The 26,826-nt window shown below is 34.6% G+C and overlaps 1 protein-coding gene across 1 annotated transcript in view; it reads right to left on the minus strand.

The window, feature by feature from the left end:
* The window catches only part of pde4bb (phosphodiesterase 4B, cAMP-specific b), a 74,163-nt gene that overhangs the window by 11,122 nt on the left and 36,215 nt on the right, over positions 1-26,826 (minus strand). The window contains exons 4-8 of the mRNA XM_016283658.1: positions 24,352-24,549; positions 22,600-22,636; positions 22,415-22,482; positions 21,997-22,046; positions 5,770-5,882 (exon numbers count right to left, since the gene is read on the minus strand). Of these exons, the coding sequence (XP_016139144.1) occupies positions 5,770-5,882; positions 21,997-22,046; positions 22,415-22,482; positions 22,600-22,636; positions 24,352-24,549 (466 nt within the window). The remainder of the gene's footprint in view (positions 1-5,769; positions 5,883-21,996; positions 22,047-22,414; positions 22,483-22,599; positions 22,637-24,351; positions 24,550-26,826) is intronic.

Here is a 26,826-nt window from a genome sequence, read left to right on the forward strand (position 1 = left end):
CCCCCAGGGAATGCAAAATTTCTAAAATATATTGCAAGTCTTGCAAGTTGCATTGGATAAAAGCTTCTGTTGAATGCATAAATGCAATGTAAGTGCACTTCAGCTGATATTAGACACTGTTGAACTGAAGTATAAATGTTTTAATAGTTCAAATCTAAAAATGCTTATAAAAAACTTATTTAATAATTACAAATTTTCCTATTTATTTTAAATCGATTCTTATAAAATATAATACATTTTTATAGAACAGGATATTACTGTTTTTAAATATTTCTTAAATAAATGAATTATTTTTTACAAAAATTAATAGTATCAATTAATTATTTCAATTTGACCTCAAAATAAATTATTATATATTTTATAGTACAGGATATTATTTTAAAATAATAAATAGTTTTTACATTTTTTTAAATAAATCTCTCTCTCTCTCTAGATATATATATATATATATAAATATAAAAAGAGTAGTATCAATGAATTATTTAAATTTAACCTTAAAATTAAAATTGCAGTTGTAAAATAAATTCTAATAAAAGTTATAATAAAAATAAAAATTGCGAAAGTCAAACTGCTGTGCTATTCCCATTTTTCTCCCTAATGTATTTAAATTTTTGCACACATCTAAACATATTCGAACTTCCAAATATAAAAGACAATTCTGAGCTCATGTTCTCTTTTCTTATAACAACAGAAAGCATAAGCCAATCCCTTAAACAAAAGATGACAACCAATCTCCAATAACAGACAAATCAGTTCCTTCAGCATTAAACCTCAAAGCAAAGCCAGAATTTGTTCGAAAAACCCCTTGCACTAACTCACCTCTCTCCAGCTTTTTAGCACACCAAACTTGATCCTTTTCTCTGAGTAGCATAGTCCCATTGTTGCAGCGATGGTGTTTGTGCACTGTTGGTGAGCATGTGGCAAGGCAGTGCCTGTGAGCTCACTTTGACGGGTGTCAGGAAATGCTTTCGACTAAGTGCTGAGTGATTCACCTCTCCTCCCTCACGACTCCCAGCGCCTCCCTCTCTCTGTCTGCAGCCGCAGGTACCGCGCTACTCATGTTCTGACTGCACACACGGGTGGAACTCGCTCAATTACTACTCACACAACTTCAAAGGCATGACAAGAAGACTCAGACTTTTGTCTTTCATAGATAATGACGTGAATCGAAGACTTGCACAATGTAGCTGAATTTCATTATGTGTCACCTTTCCGGTTCAAAGAAAGATTTAACTATAAATAATAAACCAACAATAATAAATTATTTTAAAATAATCACCTAAACCTAGAATTTTTTTTTTATTCTGTAAATGATATATATATATATATATATTAGGGTTGTCAGTCGATTAAACATTTAATTAAACTAATTAATCGCTAACTAAATTTGGCTGTGAAAATACCCACAGAAGATCATTTAAAGCTATTATTGCACAACAGTTCTCATTAGCACACCAAACTTGATCCTTTTCTCTGAGTAGCATAGTCCCATTGTTGCAGCGATGGTGTTTGTGCACTGTTGGTGAGCATGTGGCAAGGCAGTGCCTGTGAGCTCACTTTGACGGGTGTCAGGAAATGCTTTCGACTAAGTGCTGAGTGATTCACCTCTCCTCCCTCACGACTCCCAGCGCCTCCCTCTCTCTGTCTGCAGCCGCAGGTACCGCGCTACTCATGTTCTGACTGCACACACGGGTGGAACTCGCTCAATTACTACTCACACAACTTCAAAGGCATGACAAGAAGACTCAGACTTTTGTCTTTCATAGATAATGACGTGAATCGAAGACTTGCACAACGTAGCTGAATTTCATTATGTGTCACCTTTCCGGTTCAAAGAAAGATTTAACTATAAATAATAAACCAACAATAATAAATTATTTTAAAATAATCACCTAAACCTAGATTTTTTTTTTATTCTGTAAATGATATATATATATATATTAGGGTTGTCAGTCGATTAAACATTTAATTAAACTAATTAATCGCTAACTAAATTTGGCTGTGAAAATACCCACAGAAGATCATTTAAAGCTATTATTGCACAACAGTTCTCGTGTGATATTGCTCTCGCTGCTTGTGTGATATCACTTATCATACGATATAAATATGTGCGATAATTGCGTTAAAATATTTTAATTGCGTTATTTTTTCATAACTAATTAATTAAGTTAACGCGTTAATCTGACAGCTATAATATTAGGGTTGGGTAAAAAATATCGATATCTCGATTTTAATCGATTCTCATTTTTACGAAACGATATCGATTCTTAAATCTCTCAAGAATCGATTATTCTAGCCTGTTTTCAGTTAATGGACAGAACGTTGAAGGGCACTTCGCATCCACTATATCTCAATAAGCATTGTGTTTTGGTACTTCAAATTGTATTGCAGTAATAAATGCCGTTTTGGCGCTGTGGTGAGTGACAGATCGCTGTAGCGCCTCAGTTCAACAGACGCCGCAGCGTGTAGCGCACTTGTACTGATCATCTCCTCCACATTAATACCAGCTTCAGCACAAAATAAACATGCCTAAACATCCGAAGGTATATTAAAAGAAAGAGTACAACTTTACAAACCATATCCTGTCTCATGTAATCGCTCAGTGTTTCAGCCGCGCAAAGATATATATAACCAAAGACTATAGAATACCCAAGACGTGTCACTCGTATACTTTTGAATGAGGAAAAATGCAACACTCAATATGGCCACTCTATCGAACGAAGCCCCACATTCTCAGCAAAAGAGCCAATCACTAATCGGTAAAGTCACCGCGTCACTGCAGCTGCCGTTAGAAGTCCCGGTTGCTATAGAAACAGCTTAGGACTGGCTGATCTAGCCTGAAAAATACGCTTTTTTAACGCTATTTGAGCAAAATAAACAACATTTATGATACAGTTGTTTCATTGGCGATTTCAAATATGAAATTTAATTGTAAGCTTGGCGAGCAGTTTTTGAGAATTTGATGTTTCCCCATTCAAAGTGATAGGAGCTGCACTTGCATGCCCGAGAGGCGTTTCAAAGATGGCCGCCGAGTGACATGACTTGCCTTAAAGGGACTTTGATATAACGGCTTGTAAAAATGGCACGTAACGTCACCTCAGAAAAAAACATATTCGGTGACCATAAGCTCATTAGTCAGCTAGAAAATTAAACTGTAGAGAGGGGCATTTTGCTAAATATATGCACCATATAAATTTATTATAATTTTTACTTTTCTTCAATGTTTAATTTATATATTTTTTATGACAGCCAACATTTAAATGTAAAAAACTAAATTAAATAGAAATATTATTATGTAATTGTAACTTTTATTATAAAAACTTCATTAAGTGTAATTTAAGCAGTTGTATAGCCTAAAAAATCAGCTAGGTTTAACCTTCAATATTATAGTAATGTAGTACCAACTGACTCTCATGTATATTTTACAGCATTAGTTAGTATATACAGAATTAGTATATATAAACAACAATACATAGAAATAATTTAGTCAATAAATGATATTTGCCTATTATAATAACTATAAATATAATGAACCTTATATATATATATATATATATATATGTGTGTGTGTGTGTGTGTATATATATATGTATATATATACTGTATATGTATAGCAAATATTACAGAAAGTTAAATAGAATGAAATATAATTTGATTCTGTAAATTATTTTATTCTGTGTATTATGAAATATATATCAGGCATCAGTTTTATATTGTATCTAAATCCGCCAAGGCAAAGTGATTTTTAAAAATGAGAAAAAAGTAACAGACCCCAAAATAAAATTATTCTTTGTTACTTTTATCCTTTATCTCATATTTAAAAATAACTGTATATATCATATATACACTGAAATAAAATTGGTGTACAGTTTAGAATAGTACATTTCATAAATAATTACAAAGAAATGGCAAGTAATATTGAATTAAATGTTAAATTGTGGTAGTAGAATTTTTGCTACAGCTATAATTCTACAATGTGAAATAAAATTAATAACTGCATTATATGATCAAATGCAGTGTAATGCTTGGATGTCAGTGAGGTAATGTGTGTCCTCTGTTACTATCTACTTCTGATTAGGTATCAGGGTAAACAAAGCAATGAGGTCACAGCTGACAAAGAGGCCAGTGGCAGTGTACTCAAATAATGCCTGCGTGAAAAAAGGGTTTAATCATTTAGTTTTTCACTCTAAGTAATGAGTGTTTCAACAGTTTCCTTTCAACACTGATTCCAGTAAATCCACTGAATCCATAACCACCCACACATACAGAGTTGAATTCTTGTGAGAGATAAAATATGCTAAAAAAGATCAAATAATTGCTTGGGCCAACTGTCTTTTACTAAGACAACAAACTGGAACTAAGATATTATATTAATGTTTCTTCTGTAATTCTTTGGGTAATAATCAGTCAAGTTGTCATTGCATGCTTTACTGTTGACATATAAATGTGGCAATATCTGTAGATCTCACATCAACATCTCATCATTCATGACGTTCGCAGTATAAACCTCATAGACTCTGTTCTACATGACCAACCACATACTGTGTTCATGCATCAGCACTAAAAACTAATAAACCATCATAAAAGATACTTAAAGCGATAGTTTAGTTTAAGAAAAATTCTGACATCATTTACTCAAACTCATTTCATTACAAACCTGTATGAAATTCTTTCTTCTGCTGGACACATAAGATGATATTTTGTTGTTAACTAAACAGTTCTGGTTTCCATAGGAAGTCAATGAGGACCAAAACCGTTTGACTGCAACCGCACAGAGGTTTGCAATGACACGAGGGTGAGTGAATGATGACAGAATGATTATTTTTTATGGACTATTGCCATAAGCAGTGTTTGTAAAATGCTACAATAGAGTGGAAAATCTTCCTTATTGCATCTCATTGTTATTCCAACAAAACTTTGACTTGCTAGGCTTTGAAATAACACGTGAATGTGGAACGCAATAAAAACTACTCTTCTAACACAAACTGAAAAATCTCAGACAAACACACTTTGCAGTACATTTATAGAAATGTGACCCTGGACCACAAAACCAGTCATAAGGGTCAATTTTTTTAAATTGAGATTTATACATCAGCTGAAAGCTGAATAAATAAGCTTAACACTGATGCATGGTTTGTTAGGATAGGACAATATTTGGCTGAGATACAACTATTTGAAAACCTGGAATCTGAGGGTGCAAAAAAATTAAAATATTGAGAAAATCGCTTTTAAAGTTGTCCAAATGAAGAATGCATATTACTAATCAAAAATCATTAATCAAAAGTTTTGATATATTTACGGTAGGAAATTTACAAAATATCTTCATGGAACATGATCTTTACTTAATATCCTAATGATTTTTGGCATAAAAGAAAAATCAATAATTCTGATCCATACAGTGTATTGCTACAAATATACCCCAGCGACTTAAGACTGGTTTTGTGGTCCAGGGTCAGAAATAGAAGTTCCAAAAGAGAGGTTTTGCAGCAATGCCGTAGAAAAACACCTTTCAATTAACAGTTTCTAAAAGAACCATTTTTCTTAGTGTGAAGAACATCTAAAGAACTTTTTTTCCACTATAAAGAAGCTTTTGTGCAATGGAGAGATTCCATGGATGTTAAAGGTTCTAAATGGAACCGTAAGTGCCAATAAAGAACCTTCATTTCTAAGAGAATTGAAATGTGAATTTCTCTGAAAACATGCATAAAGATGCCCTGCTGTTTCCAGCAATGCTGAGGTAAAGTGGGAGTAGACGAGCTGCCGTCTCACCTTGTTGGAGGCCATGTCACTGACGGAGCGGTACGTCTGGATGGTCTCCAGCTGGTCCAGGCACCAGTCTAGCTCCTCCATGGTCTCCACGGCCAGCTTCTGGTAGGATTCATCTGGTAAGAGACACACGGATATGCATTCAGGATCCAGCCTCTGCTGCATGGCCAGAAAAGGTGGTCCGGTGGGAGCGGTGCAGATAGAGGAGCAGTGATCTTTCATGGTGGACTGAGTGCTGCTGATGTAGTCATTCTGCACTGATAGTAGCTGGATTAATAGCTCACTCTTCGCTTCATAGTCTTTTCCATTGTGTCACCGGCTCAGTCTCCAAACTCACCTACTGTGCAGTCTGTCTGCCAGTCTCTCTCTCTCACTCTCTCTCTCTCTCTCTGTGCTGATGTGTCAATGAGCCTCAGACCCAGGGGAGCTTAGTGGGAGGGACTCAAAAACGTATTCCCTATTTCTCTCCTCTTCTGTTGACTGAAAATGTAGTTCATTGAAACCAAATTGGGGAGAGAATGATTAATGCTCAATTATCTTGTTAGTAAATTATCTTGATGGATGAATCTCATCAAAACACACATTAAGGTCATTATTTAAACCCAAAACAACAAGAAAATGAAGCCTATTTTTAGAACCGCAATGCATTTGTAAAATTGTTGTTAATTCATTATCATAATACATGTTTTGAGTTTTTATTTTTGTACATTTTTTTCATTGCTGATGATGTAGTGTAAGAAAAAACATCACATTTATATATTTTAAATGCTGTAATTTTCTGCCAGGACATTTTCTGTTAAGTTTAACAACATTTTCTTTAATTGCAAAATACAACACAATGTAATGGGTAATTCAAAACACAGTATTATTTGGAATTTTAAATGTAATATATTCATTGTAAATATTAATATATTATTAATAATGAAATGACAAAAAATATTCTTTAAATAATATAATAAATAATACATATATTCAAATACTATTTTAGCTTTATGAAATGAAAATAAAAGAATGAAAAAATATACTTTAATACAATTATGTTTGCACATATACATATACAGTATATATATATAAATAAAATATAACAATATAATAAATAGTAAATATTAAACTATTTTTTAGCATTAGAGTAATGAGAATTATAGAAGTGCATTATGGTATTGAGAGAGAATGTACTTAAATATCATGAAAGTAATGTCATAAAAAAACAAAACAAAACAAAAACATAACTGTCCCTAAATAGATTTAATTGTCTTTATACATAATCATTTTTGGGGCTGGAAAAAAAAAACTCAGACAGGTATAAAGTATGACTCTTGAAAATATATATATATTTTTTTTTGCCTAATTTAACAATTTGCCTAATTTAACAAGTTGAAACTATAGCGTACTAGTGACAATAAAGACAGGCTGCTGGACAAATGGTTGACAAGACAACATGGAAAAGGCCTAAAGCTGAGAGGAATGAATCACACCGACTACAAATCCTGCAGAAAGGCTCTGCAATGCATCCGTCGGTTTGAATGACTCCACCACCCTCACACTGAGCATTAACTTTGATCTTTTAGTAGACACGAGGCTTTTCCAAAGTGGTATCAGCATTTATATTTATTGAGAGATCACGACTCACAGAACCCCCCACCACCTCCATTTGATCCCCAATAGGGCTAACGAGAAGGAGCTATGAAATCAAAGCCAGGGCTGTGTTTGCAGGAGCAACCCGAGAGGCAAACTTTACTCCCCTTGCTGGCCAGCATCCAGTCAAAGCTCAACAGGAGCCAAGCAAAGTAAACCACTTCCCCTGAGGTTGGGACGCCGCTAAATCATGGAGCAGATTTCCGTGCGGCGCTCAGACTGGAGTGTCCCCTTAGGCTGCAGCTATCGATTTCACAAAGACGTGCATGAAGAAAGAATGATATGTTGTCTAAATGAACATTTATTGACCTTGGGACTTGTTGCACTGACAAGTTCATCTGGATTCCAGTTCAAACTCTACTCACGGATCTGTATTACACAACTACACTCACAACCAGAAATCTCAGGTCATACTGTATACAAGAACGCAAAAACCTTACCAGTGTGGCTTACTTACAAATTGTTGTCTGTTACTGATTACAAATTACAAGAGGAAAAATTTAAGTCAGTAATGCATTTTAGATTACTATATTCTGATTACTTTTGGATTACTTATGACCTGTAACTATGTTCAGTGCACTCACTGACTGAATTCTGTATCTGCATTAGCGAATTCTGTCATAATCATAAACAATAAAATGCAAAATAAATGTAAGCCATTGATTTGCTTCAATGATTATGGGAGTTTTTGCGAAAGTGCATAGCTCACATTAGACTAAAGTCATGGACCGCTTTAGGGTCATTTGTTTGCTTTCTTTGTTTAATTTATAATAAAAAATGGTTTTGTTTCTCATGCTACTGAAATAACCAATGTGAAGACTTGACTTTCTAATCCTTAAAAAGCATTAAAAAAATGTATAAGCGGTTCTTAGCTTGTTTTGTTTTAGCCAGAATATAACTTTTTTTGCCTACTTAAAGTGTGATGGTCTGCATTAAAATGATACATATATCATGTGTCGACATGCTTTATTTTGTTATTGCAGTTTATTTTGTAAAGGTGTTCCTTTAATTAAAAACAACTAGTTTGAGATGTTATCCCCTTTTGCCCCCCTCCCACTGTTAAAATATAACTAAGTAACTTTTACTCTGAGTAAATTTTAAATGAGCGACTTTTTACTTTTACTTGAGTAGATTTTTAGACTGGTAATTTTACTTGTACTTCAGTAAAATTTCATTACTTTTACTTAAGTAGAATATGTTAGTACTCTTTCCACCTCTGTCATTTAGTACCTAGCACTGTGCATGATCAGTGTATATAGCTAGGATGAATTTGCTTAACATACTTAAAAAATTTCCAATTTCAGTAGTTAAAAAATTTATTACATTTCTGTCATCATTTTGAAGAATGTTTTTCTGTCCATATTATGAAAGTCAGTGGGGTCCACAGTTGATTTGACATTCATTAACATTCGAAATTTCAAAATGCATTAGTTTTACCTATTGTGATGCAGTTGAAAGACTCAATAAACAAATCTGGGGGCAATTTGTTGATTTATTTTGATAGAAATTAATAAGACACAATTTTTGAAGTTAAATAAAGCAAAGATTATTGCAGTACATTTTATAATAAACTACTATTTCGGTCTATTTTTATTTTAAAATGTAAGGTTTAAAGGGTTACTCCGCCCCAAAATGAACATTTTGTCATTAATCACTTACCCCCATGTCGTTCTAAACCCGTAAAAGCTTCGTTCGTCTTCAGAACACAATTTAAGATATTTTGGATGAAAACCAGGAGGCTTGTGACTGTCCGATTGACTGCCAAGTAAATAACACTGTCAAGGTCCAGAAAAGTATGAAAGACATCGTCAGAATAGTCCATCTTCATCAGTGGTTCAATCTGAATTTTATAAAGCGACGAGAATACTTTTTGTACTCAAAGAAAACAAAAATAACGACTTTATTCAACAATTGTACCTTTTGGAAAAAGGCTTTTTAAAAACCAAATCTTGTTTTTTCTCAGTAAAACACATTTTGTCTTCAATTATTTTCATATTGCATATTTTTCCTATTTTAATTTTGGTTTTGAAAGTATGGTAAAAACTGGTAAAATGTACCAACAATCACATTTAAAAAATATACACTTTTTGATATACCATAAAAAAATATTTAAAAAAAACGGTAGCCCATCTGAATTAGGACATTTAGACTATTCATCTAATAGTAGCCTACCAAAATCTTATTAACAGTAGAAGTTAAATCTTACTGTAGTCTTCAAATCTGGGTACTGTCTTACGTTTTAAAATCACAAAGAGAGTTTGGTCCCATCAGGCTAACGTGACAGTCACGACTCATGCAGCTGTAAGCTTTTCTTTTTCTTTTGTTTTTACTCGTGATCTTTACAACACGCATTACATGACGTATTTCATGGCACACTCGTTTTATGCATATTTGGCGCCACCTATTGTTGTGGGTGTATTATTGACATGTCAAAGTCTAGACCCTGAATATAAGACGATCGCGTTTTTTCAGATGTATTTCCAAGAAAAAAACATTGTCTTATATTCGGGTCAATACGGTAATTTACTTGGCAGTCAATGGGACAGTAACAAGCCTCCCGGTTTTCATCCAAAATATCTTAAATTGTGTTCCGAAGACGAACAAAGCTTTTACGGTTTTGGAACGACATGGGGGTAAGTGATTAATGACACAATTTTCATTTTGGGGTGGATTAACCTTTTAATTTAACATTCAATATTTGTGAAATTAACTAGCAAATTCCAAAGTGCAAATTAAATTCTACAACAAATTATTGTCAGTGAACTTATACTCAGGAATAAATTGCTGCATTAAATTGATCAAAAGTGACAGTAAAGACATTTATAATGTTACAAAATATTTCTCAAATGCTGTTCTTTTGAACTTTATATTAATCAAGGAATCCTTAAAAAAAATCTTTTTTGAGGCTCAAACCAGCATATTACAATGATTTCTGAAGGATCATGTGACACTGAAGTAATGATGCTGAAAATTCAGCTTTGCCATCACAGGAATAAATTACATTTTAAAATGATTCAAATATAAAGCATGAAATAAATGCAGCTTTGATGAGCATACCCCCCCCCACACCCCCTCCCCCAAAAAAGTACCCTAAAGTTTTGCACGGTAGTGTAGCTATTTTATGTATAATGTTTACATCCTCTTGCTACACAGTACAGAAACTGGAAATATAATGCTTAGTTCTTGGCCCTGTGTACTTCCGTTGTAATGTGTTCTGTTTGTTTTTTAACTGTTAAATAAACTCTGGTAATGCTGACATTGTGAAATGTCCTTACGTTGCATTATGAACTGCACTCGGACACAGTCAGGAACACCGTGTTATGTGAATCGAGATTACTAGAAGTGCCTGTGTTCATGAGTATTATTCTTGCCTCATACTATCCCCAACATATGAACATTTTATCTTTTTAAATCACAATAATGCAAAACCATTAGCATTTAAAGGCATTAAAAAAACCATTTGATGAGGAGCAGATTAAACAATCCAAACATGAATCAAGAAAAAAGGCCTGATTTAAACAAAACATTAAGCAAGTGCGGTTTTCTCCTGCGGATTGACTAAGACAGCCAATTAATTACTGTGGTATTCATCATGCTCCTATGATTGGTCATGTGGCAGAAATACCACATGCATTGATTAGCATGAATGCTAGCGCTTCAATAAATCCGATCCCCAGAGTATAACTGATGAGTTAAGCACTGAGTTCCAGTGAGCATCTACAAATAAAGTGACCACATCCAACAACGAGCTCTGGATGCCATGTGCGTAAGCGCTGTAAAAGCGAGCGAAGGGTTTGCATTAACCCTGCTGACGTCTGTGAGGGATATACTGTGCATTACTCCTGATGAAGAAGGTCATTTGAGAGAAGCCTCCTGCGCTCAAGATGTTTCACATATGGAGTCCATTTAAGCGGCGTCTGTAGATCTGAAGCCTGGCATGGATACACACGAATAACAGCATTAATATATCATCGCCACGGGAGCTTGAGAGAGTGGGCACCTTTCACCAGGGGCCTAGATGAAGCCAAGCATATGCCACTGACAACTAGCGACGCCTAAAATTATGGGCTGGATCATTCTGGTACAATCAGAGAACTGAAAGTAGCAATTTTGACATCTGTGAAAAAAAATCAGCTTAACTGTCACAGAAAAGATAAAAGTGACAATTTCAAGCATTATTACCGTTTTTAACAGTATTACTGTTTTTGTATTTTTAATCAAATAAATGCAGCCTTGGTAAACACAAAAAACTTACTGGCCCCAGATTTGAATATGAATAATAATAGTACTAATATACAGTGGGTACGGAAAGTATTCAGGACCTCAGACTGGGCCGAAGGTTTACCTTCCAACAAGACAATGACCCTAAGCACACAGCTAAAATAACGAAGGAGTGGCTTCACAACAACTCTGTGACTGTTCTTGAATGGCCCAGCCAGAGCCCTGACTTAAACCCAATTGAGCATCTCTGGAGAGACCTAAAAATGGCTGTCCACCAACGTTTACCATCCAACCTGACAGAACTGGAGAGGATCTGCAAGGAGGAATGGCAGAGGATCCCCAAATCCAGGTGTGAAAAACTTGTTGCATCTTTCCCAAAAAGACTCATGGCTGTATTAGATCAAAAGGGTGCTTCTACTAAATACTGAGCAAAGGGTCTGAATACTTAGGACCATGTGATATTTCAGTTTTTCTTTTTTAATAAATCTGCAAAAATGTCAACAATTCTGTGTTTTTCTGTCAATATGGGGTGCTGTGTGTACATGAATGAGGAAAAAAAATTAACTTAAATGATTTTAGCAAATGGCTGCAATATAACAAAGAGTGAAAAATTTAAGGGGGTCTGAATACTTTCCGTACCCACTGTATAGTATTTAGTATAATTCATTGAATTATTTCTATAATAATAATAATATAGTTCCAAAATAAAAGTATAGTTATGCCCTATAACAACCACTAAAACACACTAGTTTCCGAGTAAAGAAAACTCTACTTTGAATCTGCTTTCAATCTGATTGTGATTTGTCCTCTTGATGCAGATTGTGTGTTTTCTGTTGTTCATGTGATGCAGGGTAAAGGATAGTAAAGTTCAAAAACTACAGGCACAGTAGCAGATAAAGTCTTCACAAACGATCAAAACAGGATGCATCTCACCTTTAACATCAGAAAAAAAAAATCATCATGACAATCTGTCCTGGACTAACAACTCATCCACCCTACACTTCACACACACACAAAAAAACCCGGCTCAAATTTGAACAACATTACATTGCTTGCATAACCTTCAGTTATACCAATAAAATTGTTTGTTGTTTTGATTATATACACACTATCTTATAAAAATCAGCTTAACTGTCACAGAAAACATATAACTGACATTATTTATTTTTTTATTTTATTGTCTTCTGTTTTAGACTGTATTTTTGATCAAATAAATGCAGCCTTGGTGAACACAAAACTTTTACTGACCCCAGATTTGAATATTAATGATAATACTAATATATAGTAATATAGTATTATAATTCATTTAATTATTTTATAATAATAATATCATTTATATAAATTAAAATTAGTTTGATTATGAAGTACTATACAGTTCAATAGTATTATTTATAATTTGATCAAACATACAAATAAATAAATAAATATTAGGTTTCATGTATTTCTCCAATTTCTTCTGCCTCTTTTTACTAAAATAATAATACACATGCCATTTCATGGCTGGTAAAAATATTTGTGTGGCAAAAGGTTTAATTGCACTTAATTTATGCTTAAGCTAAAATTTTATTAGTATTATTATTATTATCATATAAATAACATGGTTATTCTTCAAAGACTTTGTGTTTTATTCACACTGTACTTTTTTTTTTTTGGTAAATAAAACAAGCGTTGTTGGAGTATGTGAAAAGTGTGAGTGAAAACTTTTTCAAAGTAAATCCTACATTATTTTATTTTATTTTTCAGTGTAATGACTGCTATTATTATTAATCATACTTGGAGTGAGGGATTTGAACAAAGTATACACCCTAACAACCACCAAAAACACCCTAGTTTTGCAGTAAAAAACTACTTTGAATCTTCTTTCAATCCGATTGAGATTTTTCCTCTTGATGCAGATTGTGTGTTTTCTGTTGTTAGTGCGATACCAGGGTAAAGGGTAGTAAAGTTCAACAGTTCAAATACAACAGGTACAGTAGCAGATCACATCTTGACAACGTCATGGTTTCCTATAAAAACAGGATGCAGCTCACCTTCAACAAAACGCAAAAACCACCATGACAATCTGTCCTGAACTGACAACTCATCCAGCCTACACTTTTCAAAAGAAAAAAAACTGTTCAAAGTCAACATTACAGTGGTGTGGCATGCATAACAGTCATTTATATCAATCAACCTCTGCATTATCTTTCTCACAGTTATGAAAAAAATACAATGACAGCAACAAAAATCAAACTCGTCATCACATGAACACTGATTTCCCAGATTTAGACACTGCGCATTTTCAGTACTGAACACGCACATCTGATACAGTTATTAGACTCAAAGTAAATGTCATAAGGTGTTTCGCAATTTCCCTTTCGCCCAACCCCGTGACGTACATCAGCAGTGCGTGAACGGTGAGACTCTTTACCATTGACCTTCAAGAAGTCAAACCTTCCTTGCTAAGGTCTACAGAGTGCCTGACTTTCTGTTTGATCGGCCTACCGTATGACTCTCTTCACAAAAGACCGTAGAGTAAATTTACCCAGCATCCTCTCTGTCCCACAAAAGCACCTCTGTGAGAGCGGCCCCTCCTCCCCTCGCTGCCGCACACTGCCCCTCTCTGTGTGCTCGTGTGCCGGGCCGCACCGCTGATATATGGGCCAGGTTTTCCTGATTTGGCTCATGAAGAGACAAACAGCTTCTCGTTTCGACCGGTCTGCTGAACGTGACTCATAAAGCTACAAACTCACGACAGACAGCTGTGTGATTCAGACGCGGCCAATTCTGTGTCACTTCAGAACGGAGTGGACAGCCTGATGCCGGTAAAACGCCTTATCAAAGCATTCACTGACAATGAAGCAGATTGTGACTGCAGACCATTTTGTGAATGATGGGCTGTTCGTATGGAAAACTCAACATTGCTAAAAAAAATGTGAATGGTGCTTGAACATGCAAAACTCTCACCTTGATGCCAAGGTGTTTTGGGTGATTCCCAAAGTGTTTCTATGCAGATTTTCATCCATTTTAACATCTTACATGCAAATAGTCAGATTGCACAAAAAAGTGCAATTGCAAAGCACAAAAAGTGAATAATCGCACACCTATCCTCATCAAGCCGTACAATTTGAGACATCATTCATAACCCACAGCATATACTAAATGTGTAGGACAAGTAATGTTTGTTCAATGGGTCAATAACAGTGCATTCACAATAAGAAAAAAACACACAAATTTAAATTAGTTGAATTTAGCTAAACACAAGCAGTTTACCTTGAATTATTATTCAAATATATCATGGATGTGATGAAAAATACTAATATTAAATTGACAGTCTAAACTAACCTTGTCTTAATAAAAAGGTCAAATTATCTAATATTTAAATAGATCATTAGCGTTCATTATTATTTTGAATTAGAATTTTTTTAAAGATTTTCATTTCAATTTTGTTCTGCACTTCTGTCACTTTTATTAGTTTTAACTTCAACTTATTTCATTTTCATATTTAATTTTTTAGTACTTCAGTTTAAACTTATTTCAGTTAGTTGTCAATGCAAGTTTTTTTAAGTTCATGCATTTCATCTAATATTTATATTTGATTTCAGTTTTATGCAATAACCGTTTTAATTTAAGTTTTGTTTTCTATAATTTCCTGAATGCTGGTTGCACTACTTTGAATTTTTTTTATCAAGGTTTTTCAAATATTAATAAGCAGTAAACTAACTATTGTTTTTTTTTTAAGAATTTAATTATTTTAAGGTAACTCTCTAGATTAGGGAACACATATTCACTATTAACTAAGAGTTTTCCCTCAGTAAACTTCTAATTTGCTGCTTATTAATAGTAGGTAAGGTAGCTGTTGAGTTTAGGTATGAGGTGGATTAAGGGATCTAAAATATGGTCATGCAGAACGAGTATTTCAATTTTGTTCTGCACTTCTGTCACTTTTATTAGTTTTAACTTCAACTTATTTCATTTTCATATTTAATTTTTTAGTACTTCAGTTTAAACTTATTTCAGTTAGTTGTCAATGCAAGTTTTTTTAAGTTCATGCATTTCATCTAATATTTATATTTGATTTCAGTTTCATGCAATAACCGTTTTAATTTAAGTTTTGTTTTCTATAATTTCCTGAATGCTGGTTGCACTACTTTGAATTTTTTTTATCAAGGTTTTTCAAATATTAATAAGCAGTAAACTAACTATTGTTTTTTTTTAAAGAATTTAATTATTTTAAGGTAACTCTCTAGATTAGGGAACACATATTCACTATTAACTAAGAGTTTTCCCTCAGTAAACTTCTAATTTGCTGCTTATTAATAGTAGGTAAGGTAGCTGTTGAGTTTAGGTATGAGGTGGATTAAGGGATCTAAAATATGGTCATGCAGAACGAGTGAATATGTGCTTTATAAGTACTAATAAACAGCCAATAAGCTAGTAATATACACGCTAATAAGCAACTAATTAATAGTGAGAATTGCTCCTTCAAATAAAGTGTTACCTTAATTGTTTTTCCCCTCATTATATTATCAGGACAGATGCATTATCCTTTATGACTGTATGCCCAATAGAGAAATTAAAATCTGTTAACAGAAGCCATTATGCTTTATATCTGAATCACATTTTGTGTTTTGGAGTGATTTTGTGATTGTTACGCCATTGACCCATCATGTTTTTGTCCGTGTTGTTTTGATCCAAATTACATATCCAAAAATAATAAAGCAGTCTGGGATACCTTCCCACATACAAACAAAGGGAGCGTGGAGGTTGAGCTGATGGCCTGCTGGAGTTTAGCTGACTGGATCTCACACATGTTTGCTCTCTGGCACTCGTGTTTTTGTTTGGCTGGGCTTTGCACGTGGGCAGGAGGACTAGAATGCCAAACGGCTCCATGAATCAACACTGTGTCATTGGGGTCAACTGCATTCAGACCGGTTGCCAAATATGACGGACGTGTTTATCTGCTGTCCTGATAAAAGACTGGAGTCCTGCTAACAGTTAAACAAAAAATGTCAGTTATCTTAAATATGATTATTTTTGCATTGCAATTGAAAGAATATTGGCACTAGGCAATTATGCATCTGCATTATGGGGCGAGAGGGTCTTGCGTAGGTTATTTGACATTAATTGCTCCTACGAAACACTTATTCGGGGTCTAACTTTCACTGTCTACAGCAGTGGTTTTTTATCTCAACCTACATCTGCTGCTGCATAACCGGCAAACAACACTTTCCACACACTCCCTCTCTCCTTTGCTTTCTTTCATTCTCGCTCTCTCTCTTTCACGTCTGCAACTCATCTCGTGCCTGTTTGACAGCCTCCACAATGCACCATAGAGAGCTCTTGGCCAGAAATTACTTTAGGGAAGGGACGCCGGTCAGCTTTACAGCTCTGCTGACGTCAATGGCATAATTCAAATACTAACCGGGTGCAACGCTTTAAGACCTGCACTGCCGCTCTGCAGCCAGGGCGAACAGAAAATCTGGACTGGATTTGCAATGTGAGAAAACATCTAGGAGGACAGATCGGGGCAGAGAATGTTTTTTATAATATAATATAATATAATAACAATTCTCATGGATTTGGACTTAGCAGTAATAGTTAATGAAGTTACATTTGCATAGTTTGGTAATAAATGCAAATAATTATTAATACTATTATCAAATATTATTATGAAAAACAAGTTCAGCTGCAGCTGACTGAAAACTTCTATCACCAGGGTTTCATGCCCCAAAACAATCTAGCTGACTTACGTGCAAAAACATGTAAACACACACGTACTCTAGCATGCGTGCATGGCGTGGATGTGATGTTTACACATCCTGTAACATCTCGTCAGAATGTGAACAAAAGCAAATCTGCAGCAATCTTGCTAATATGGTTTAAAACCGCTAATAATGTCTGTGCATCAGCACCGGTAACCACAAAAACTGTTTACTGATTCACATCCAGTCTTGCATACTATCTTCAACTAACTAGCGGCATCAAACAGTTTTTGGATAATTAGATCACACTTAAAGATATCTAAATATCAAACTAACGTAGAATCTGCAAAGAAACAATTCTGGAGTTTTTTTAGCCAGTTTTGCAACTTTTAACCAGTTGGTGTTATTTAGTGGATGTATGAAGTCAGTTCTCCTTTTGTGTCTAAAGAATCACATTAACTATGCACATGATCCAGAAAGTGCCATAATACTATTAGTCTTCATTTGAAACAGTATTGTATTACATACATGTATTGTATTTTAAGTTGAAACCTAACAAATGTATTTTTGTGATATATATATATTTTTAATTAAGTGTCAAGTAAAACATATATATATATATATATATCATTTAAATTTTTTTTCTGACCACAGACATAAATAGCAGCCATGCTAATAAATAACAGATTACAGTATGTTCTTTTCTGCTGAACACAAAAGTAGATATTTTAAAGGTTATTGGTAGCTAAACAGTTTTGGTTCCCATTGTATGAACAAAAAATACCATGGAAGTCAATGGGAACCAAAACTGTTTGGTTATCATTATTTTTCAAAGTATCTTCTTTTGGAATAAGCAGAAGAAAGAAATTCATACGGGTGTGGAATGATGGTGACAGAATGTTACTTTTGGGTGAACTATCCCTTTAATTGAATGGTTTATTTCATGTCTCTTGATTTATTAATGTATGTGTATGTGTTAAGTAATTAATAAGTTGCTGCTGCTGTAAGAACTAATGGAGTAAAAGTGAAAGTAAAGCATTTCAGTGAAAGTATTAAGCAATGAAGCTCCTCTAATCAACTAGCAGCCACATCCTCAGCTGTGTTATTACACACAGCAGCGGCCAGCAGGGACAGCGGCGTGCGCAACATCACACATACTCTAATTTCCTCCGGCGCTCTTGATATGCTTGTGCAACGTAAGCGAGCACCGTTTTCCACCATTTTCAGCGCGTGAGTGTGTGTTTCTTCCTGCCAGGACCATGAGGCGTCTGCGCTTTCAAACACACAGGAAGTGAAGGTACTAGTAGGTGGGTGGTGATGACGTCAATGAGGCTAAGAGGCCTCTGAAACAGGAACCAAAACATCCCACAATCCTTTGCCCCCCTCCTCGCAACTCTCAGCTCTGTAGATCAGTGGCTAAAGCCTCTACACCTGGAGCACACACACACACACACACACACACACACACACACAGGTTTGTTTTTATGGTTTATGGGGACTCTCCATAGGCGTAATGGTTTTTATACTGTACAGACCGTATTTTCTATTGTCCTACACCAACCCTACAACTAAACCTACCCCTTACAGGAAACTTTCTGCATTTTTAGATTTTCAAAAAAACTCATTCTGAATTATTTATAAGCCTTTTGAATTACGGGGACACTGAAAATGTCCTCATAAATCACCTTCTCGTTGTAATACCTGTCATACCCATGTTATTATACAAATTTGTGTCCTCATACACCACATAAACATGCACACACACACACACACACACATGCACACACACACAAGCATACACACACACGCACACACACACGCATACACACACACACACACACACCCTCACACACACACACTCACACACACACACACACACACACACACACACACACACACACACACACACACACACACACACACACACACACACACACACAGCTCAGGTCAAAGGCGAAGATAAGTGTTTCAAACGGCTTTAGTTTTGTATCACTTATTCTCTTATATATTTTAATAGGTACAGGTCAGAATACATATTTTTCGATACATATATCTGTTAAGATGAATGACAGTGGAGTCATTCACCCATATTGTGACATTTTATTTTCACAGAAGTTGTTAAAGTAAAAATACACACTTTACTTGCATTTAATAGGCTTTTTATGTATATAAAATTTGTAAATTTGATTCTGACACCAAAATGGGACGTCTCGTCTTTCACCCAGGCACATTCACTACACAAGCATGGTTTTTTTCCCCTCTCAGCATAAACCGAAAACCACTCACAAAAATCTTGCGAAAACATGTCTAGGCCTCAGAAATCAAAATAAAAAAGAATAAAGAAATTTTGCATAAAAACCTATTTTTAAGGTTTTTTGAATTGTGATATTATTTTCATATTTTCACATTTACCTCCAAATTCTACTCACTATAATGAGATTGCTTTACTTTTTAGTTGCTTTTGTTATTCCCATTATTCTCAATTTTGTTCAATTCTCATCAGATTCAGATTCATTTTTAATTTTTAGTATAAGTTTACGTGTACAAATACTACCATGTTGAACAGCTGGAACGAAACAATCTGAAACAGTGTTCCTTTTTTCAGTTCCAGTGAAATGACAAAATAAAATGGCATCAAATTTGACGACATTATTCTCAGAAAATAATTTAATCATTAGAAGGATCAGCTAACAGGGAACCTAATGCTGATTTATCATTCTCAGTACAATTTCAAAATGATGGAATGTAATGTTCCTCTAATGTTCACATAACCAAGAAGTAACGTTTATATTACATAAAAAAACTGATGTTTTCTAACCTTTAAACGGATTGTTCCTCTAACGTTCACATTACCAAGAAAAACTTTTCTTAAATATAAAAAATGGGTGTTTTAAATGTTCCTCTAACCTTAACATAATCAAGAAGTAACATTCTTAATACATTAAAAAAAACTCAACGTTTAAAAAACATTCAGAAATAATGTTTTCAGAACTAATGGGAATGTCTACAAAACGTATTTTTATTAGCTGGGATGCAGTAGAAATTTTGGATGGTTTATTAAAAGGCTGTATCTGTGTGTTTTTGTGTATTCATATATGTGGTTGTTTTTTTCTCCAGCAAATAAAAAAATATACAATTCCTAATTCAACCCTTGATCATAATGATTTTAATTGATTTATTTAAATAATACATATAAAATATTTAATTTTGTATTTTTTTTTCTTTTCATTTTGCGGTGAAATATGACCTGGACAGGGTTCATAACAGATTTAACAAGGTTTGCCAACTTGTAAATTCTCACACAAACCTCTGAACACATTCATGAATATTAAGCACAGAGCTGTGTCGCACACAATCCTGCTCTTTTTAAGGATGCATGCTTACGCACGCATGACTATTCACACCCGCACAAACGCACACACACATGCATGCAATAAACACAGCTTTTTATATGCGTCGCTGTGCTGCATTTACGCACATTGCGTCTTTGTGGTTTGTGTGTGTGTGTATGTGTGTGTAAGAGGTCATACAAACATGTTATCTTACTCAAGCTTTCATTTTCCCCCCTCCACCCACACCCACACTCACCCTCACACCCTCATTTCTCTTTTCTTCAAAGAGGCTGGGATTTTCAGGCTGCTCAGATGGAGAGAGTTGTGGTGGCCATCGTACAAATGGTGCTGAGGAGTCTTTAAATCATGCACAAGAGACCAACAACACCTGCTGCTTAATTTCACAAAAACATGCTGGCTCATATTTCATCCCAAAATAGAAAGAAAAATTAGAAATTATATTTTGTGTTATGAAAATTATGCTTATAAAAATCTATTTAACGAATGTATTATTATTAAGTGTTTATCTATTATAATAGCATTTATTGCATTTGAGTGCATTTGAACTAACCAATCACAGCACACACTGGCCCAGCTAACCAATCACAGCACATTTCGTATTTCAGAAGGCGGGCCTTCATTTGATACAGGAACTATTCGAGCCGTTCATGCCAGACTGGGGAGAGAGGTGTTGTAATAATGTAAAATATGTGAAAAATAATGTGTTTTTCGAACAACCTAGTATGAGAGCATGTTCTAGTACACCCCCAAAACAAAATCAAGACTTTGTAAAAGAGCATAATAGGACCCCTTTAAGAAGTTTAGCATGTCATTTGTAATTTATTTGTATATTCCTTAAAACATTTGAGTAAACATATGATCTTCGGCACTAAACTCCTGGGCTGAAAATAGGCCCCACTCTGGCCCTGTTTAAAAGTATCCATTTATTCATTTATTGGGTTTTTCCGATATGTCCTGCCCAAATACAGGGAAAATAAAACTGAAATTGTCTTAAATACCGATTTTATTAACAAAATAATTTTAATTTAATTGACTTTTTTCTATTTTGGGGTGAAATATGAAACGGTTCTTGACAGCCTTTACAAGACTTGACACATTTCACATCCTCCACTAAGATTTCCCTTTTCCCCAGTCCTTCTCTCAATTTAGATAATAACTTGTTTGTCGTTTCATATTTATTCATAACGCAGATCATAGTATCCCCTTCATGATGCTGTATGATGCATGAGTAATTCAGCTATAGGTCTGCAGCTTTGTAATTACTGACTGATGCCACATTGAGGTTAATCACCATTGTAAGGGAACTTTCCTCAGTTTAACGTCTGTGAGGATCTTACCTGACAGGTTGGCTTTGGTCACTGGTGGTTGACTGCTGACTGGTGATCTTCTGTTAAGTGAAGCACGAAAAAAAACACATTAATAAGACGAAAGCAGGAATTTAAATTGAATAGAAACTGATAATTCAATCACCAACTGAGCACACTAGACTTATGTTTGCTGAATAACTTATGAGCAACATTTATTTTTCATTTTTTTAATAAAGTCAAAGTATCTGTATATTTTGTTACAATGACCAAGCAAATAAAAAAAATTAATCAATACACATTTACCATTATCATTATAAGGAGGAAGGTCAGTACAGTAGGTTAATGTAGTATCCATCTAGTCTGACAAAAAATCATATTAAGTGATTCCTGCCCTCTTGTGGTATTTTCTCACATTACATTATATGAAACAAATGTAAATATCACTTACTTAGAGGGACACTGGACATTTGTCAGGATGCTGAAATTGTTCCTAACAGTGCGAAGACTTGCAAGCACCTATTGAACAAAAAGACAGCAACGAAGACGTGAAAGGACTTGAAACAGTCCACACATGTCAAATTATTCACATTTTGGTCTTAGTTTTCCAATCCAGAAAGCAAGCGCAAAATGTACCTGAGCAAAAGGAGTGACAATCAGGTCTTCACCATGTCTGAGAACCAAAAAAGAAAGAAACAACACAAAAATCATGCATAATACAAAACCAAAATTCCGATAATCATTGGGCTAGTTCTTTAGTTCATGCACTTCATGTTACTTCTTGTCAATATACTGAGCAATATCTCGTGACCAGACTATCTCTCAGGTTTAAATAGGATTTGTTATGCATTATTTCTGCATTGCTTCTGTAGTTCTCTCCTGTATGTACCGCAGCTGCAAAGAGTTGAATGATTTATTGCAGAAGTGCTCAGTCCTGTTGGTGGAGATAGGGTTTACTGCAGAGTTTAGTGTCAAACCTGTTCAAACACAGCTGCCTGTAGGTGTCTGGTGAACCTGAAGACCTTGATTTACTGAATCAGGTGTGCACTGATTGAGCTAAACTCTGCTGGAAGTTATGTTAGACTGTGAAGCAATTTGTCAAGAACTGTGAAGAATTCGCCGAGGAGGCAAAGACCTCAAAAAATTATGAGAAAATAAAAAACAAATATTATGTACTATGAGATCAAGTCATAAACAAAGCACACTGTAAGTTAACAGCAGATAAAGTTTCAGAGCCTTCCTTCTGCTCATAGAGTTCTCATAGATGTCCTAAAACCTGACTAAAAAATTCCAAACTTCCTATATCCTATCACTGTAAATCTACTTAAATTAAAAATAAATAGACTAATAAATAAACATTTCAAAAGGCGAAATGTTAACGAATAAATAAGTGCCCTGCTAAGGCAAGAAATTATTAATAAATACATTTTTAACAAATTTTTTTTAAAAATTTAATTCTGATTTCATTTGTACATATCAACGGATGCCTAAAGACATGTTTAGTGGGCCTCCCTCATGAATAATTAAAACATGAAACATGTAAAAATAAAATAAAACTAAATTAAATAAAAAGCAATAAACTAATAATAAACACAAATAAATATTAAAATAAATACTGTATAAAACAAATAAAAACTAAAATAAGTAAACAAATAAATAACAAACAAAGCAACAAAATACAATTAAATAAACAAACAAACAAATAAATAAATGTACTGTATATATACAAGTATACACACACTACTGTGCCATTAGTATTTTCACCAACAAAAATATGATCCATCTGGGATTACATGAAGAAACAAAAAACTGACACAGACTAAATCCAGAAGAACTGTGGAAATGCTTAAAGAAACCTACCTACAAAGCTACAATACTGTCAAGAGTTTTAGGTACATGTGTGAATATGCTGTAAAGTGAGGATACTTTCAAAAATAATGTCATAAATTGATTTTGTTTCTAAATTAACTTCTATTAACTAAAACAAATCAACATTTGGTGTGTGTGTATATATATATATATATATATATATATATATATATATATATACACAATATTAAATAAATAGTAAAACAAACAAATTTGTGAAAAATCATTGACATTTATATCATTTCATTAGGATGTTTATTTATTCATGCATCTATAGTATTTCCCACCACTTTCCTCAACTGAAAAAGTTTCAATCACAAGCTCCACTAATTCCATTGGGGTCTGGCTAAAATGAAACGAAAAGCATGCATGGATACACATGGATAATTCACTTGAAAAAAAACACATCACCCTTGGCTTGCTATTTTCAACAAACTGTGATTTGCAGCAGGACTGAGCACTTTTGATTTATTGTACCAGCATTGTAATGTCGGTAAAGGTGTAAAAGTTCTTACTCACAGCTGCTCTCCAACAAGCGAAGAGTTGCGAGAGGTGGATTTGGGAGAGAGGTCGTAGTCGCTGTCTGAGCGGTAAAGGAAAGACTCCCGCCTTTGACCGTGACTGGCCATGTTGGGATGAAGAACCAAACCAGAGCCCGGTGAGGCCTGCAGGTCCAGTGGACTACAGCCGATAGAGGGGCCATTCTCCACCTCCAAACTGCACAGAGGGACACAGAAAAACAACACGGTGATCAGATGAATAAAATACCACCCCATAAACTAAACAGTTAGTCTGCCATGTGAAAACAACTGATGTTCTGCATTCAAAATCATACTCTTTATATATTGTTTAAATCTGCCCATAAAAATGAAACAAATTTGTGGTTGTCGTTTTACAAAATGGTCTGACATTTTCCTCCTGTCTATGTGGGTGGTTCATATATAAGCTAGAAAGTGGACTGAATAACTTTGCCAAAGAGAAAACAGTAGCAGAGAACAGATCACGAGAGACGAAGAGAGCAACATAAAAGGTACCTGAAGCAACTCACAATTAAAAGAACCAAAGACTTAAACTACTTCAGTCTGTGTGCATTGAATTTATTTAATACACGAGTTTCACAATTTGAGTTGAATTACTGAAATAAATGAACTTTTCCACAACATTCTAATTTATTGAGATGCACCTGTATTACCGTAGTTACAGAAAAAAATGCAAAAAAAGAAGGATGTCAGAGTTTAAAAGAGAGAAGCAGAAAACCATCGAGAAGCATGTACTGCAGTCAGTGCAAGAGCTAATGGAAAACAACATTGATTGATTGGGAAGAAAGGAATTGAAAAATTGATGCTTTGAAGTGAAGGTCATTGAGTTGCCTGCATCAGTGAGAAAGCAAACGGAACCATATGAGAAAGACAATTTTACTTCAATAAAAATAAATACTGAAAAATAATTTCTGTGTCTTTTCATATCAGGGATATTAGGAGAGTAATATATATGTACACACACACATTTCATAGCTGTACATGCGTGATACACCATATGATGTCAACCCCATCAGATTTTCCTCAATAAATTACATTCACAGTCAGTATGAAACCATTCTGTAGTTTCAATTTAGTCTTAATCAGTGTTGAAAACTAGATGCACTGCCGTTCAAAAGTTTGGGATCAGTAAGATTTGTTTTGTTTGCTTGAGTCTCTTATATGCTCATCAAGGCTGTATTTATTTGATCAAAAATACAAAAAAATATTGTGAAATATTATTGCAATTTCTAATATTGTTTTCCTATTTTAGTATAGTTTCAAATATAATTTCTTTCTGTGATGCAGCGCTGAATTTTCATAAGCCGTTAACATAGTCTTCAGTGTCACATGATCCTTCAGAAATCATTGTAATATGCTGATTTATTATCAGTGTTGAAACTGTTGTGCTGCTTAATATTTTTTTAGAACCTGACATCAAATAAAGTCAAACGACAAGGAACAAAAAAATAATGAAGTCATCAGCTACCCTGTTTGTTCTAGCAGCATCTCGGAGATCTCAAATCAATGTATTAGTAAAGTCATTACTCCACCTTCTGCACATGACATCATTAACGTTGCTAGTTAGTTTTTACAATAACATACTATGGGTGTCAAGCAGCAAGGAAAAGCACAGGAAAAGCACTAAAGTAACAGACTAAAGTCCAGCAACTGAGATTTTAGAGCTCCTAACAACTTGGCATTAGTCAAGTGTACTTAGACTGTAAAGGCTAAATAGGGAATTCCCATGCAGCACAGTGGAAACAAGGGGAAACTGGATTTTCCATGCAGAATCAGAATCAGAAGAGCTTTATTACCAAGTATGTTTACACACACAAGGAATTTGATTTGACGACAGGAGCTTCCAGTGCAGAAGAAAGTACAGACATAGAGCAGACATACATGATACATAGGAATGACACAGTAGGGATGGAATATAACACTAATATAAGAAAAAAAAAAAAACAGAAATTAAATAATGTACTATAAGTTATAAGTGTGCAGATATGTTATTTACAAAGTGTGCAGTTTACAAGTGTATAAATTTTGGATTCTGTGTATAAATATGTCAGTTGTGATGGACGATGTATAATTATGAAGGTTTAATTGTTCAGGCTGAATATAGCCTGCAGGAAAAAACTGTTCTTGTGCCTGGCTGTTCTGGTGGTCAGTGCTCTGTAGCGTCGACCAGAAGGCAACAGTTTGAAGAGAGAGTGGGCTGGGTGTGAGGGGTCCAAGGTGATTTTCTTAGCCCTTTACCTCACTCTGGATATGTAAAGATCTTGGAGGCTGGGGATCGATGATCCCCTCAGCAGTCCTGACTGTCCGTTGTAGTCTCTTGATGTCTGATTTTGTAGCTGAACCAAACCAGACAGTGATGGATGAACACAGGACAGACTCAATGATTGCAGAGTAGAACTGTTTCAGCAGCTCCTGTGACAGGTTGAATTTCCTCAGCTGGCGAAGGAAGTACAAC

Source organism: Sinocyclocheilus grahami, unplaced genomic scaffold, assembly GCF_001515645.1.
Source record: "Sinocyclocheilus grahami isolate Dianchi unplaced genomic scaffold, SAMN03320097.WGS_v1.1 scaffold176.1, whole genome shotgun sequence".
NCBI lineage: Eukaryota > Metazoa > Chordata > Actinopteri > Cypriniformes > Cyprinidae > Sinocyclocheilus > Sinocyclocheilus grahami.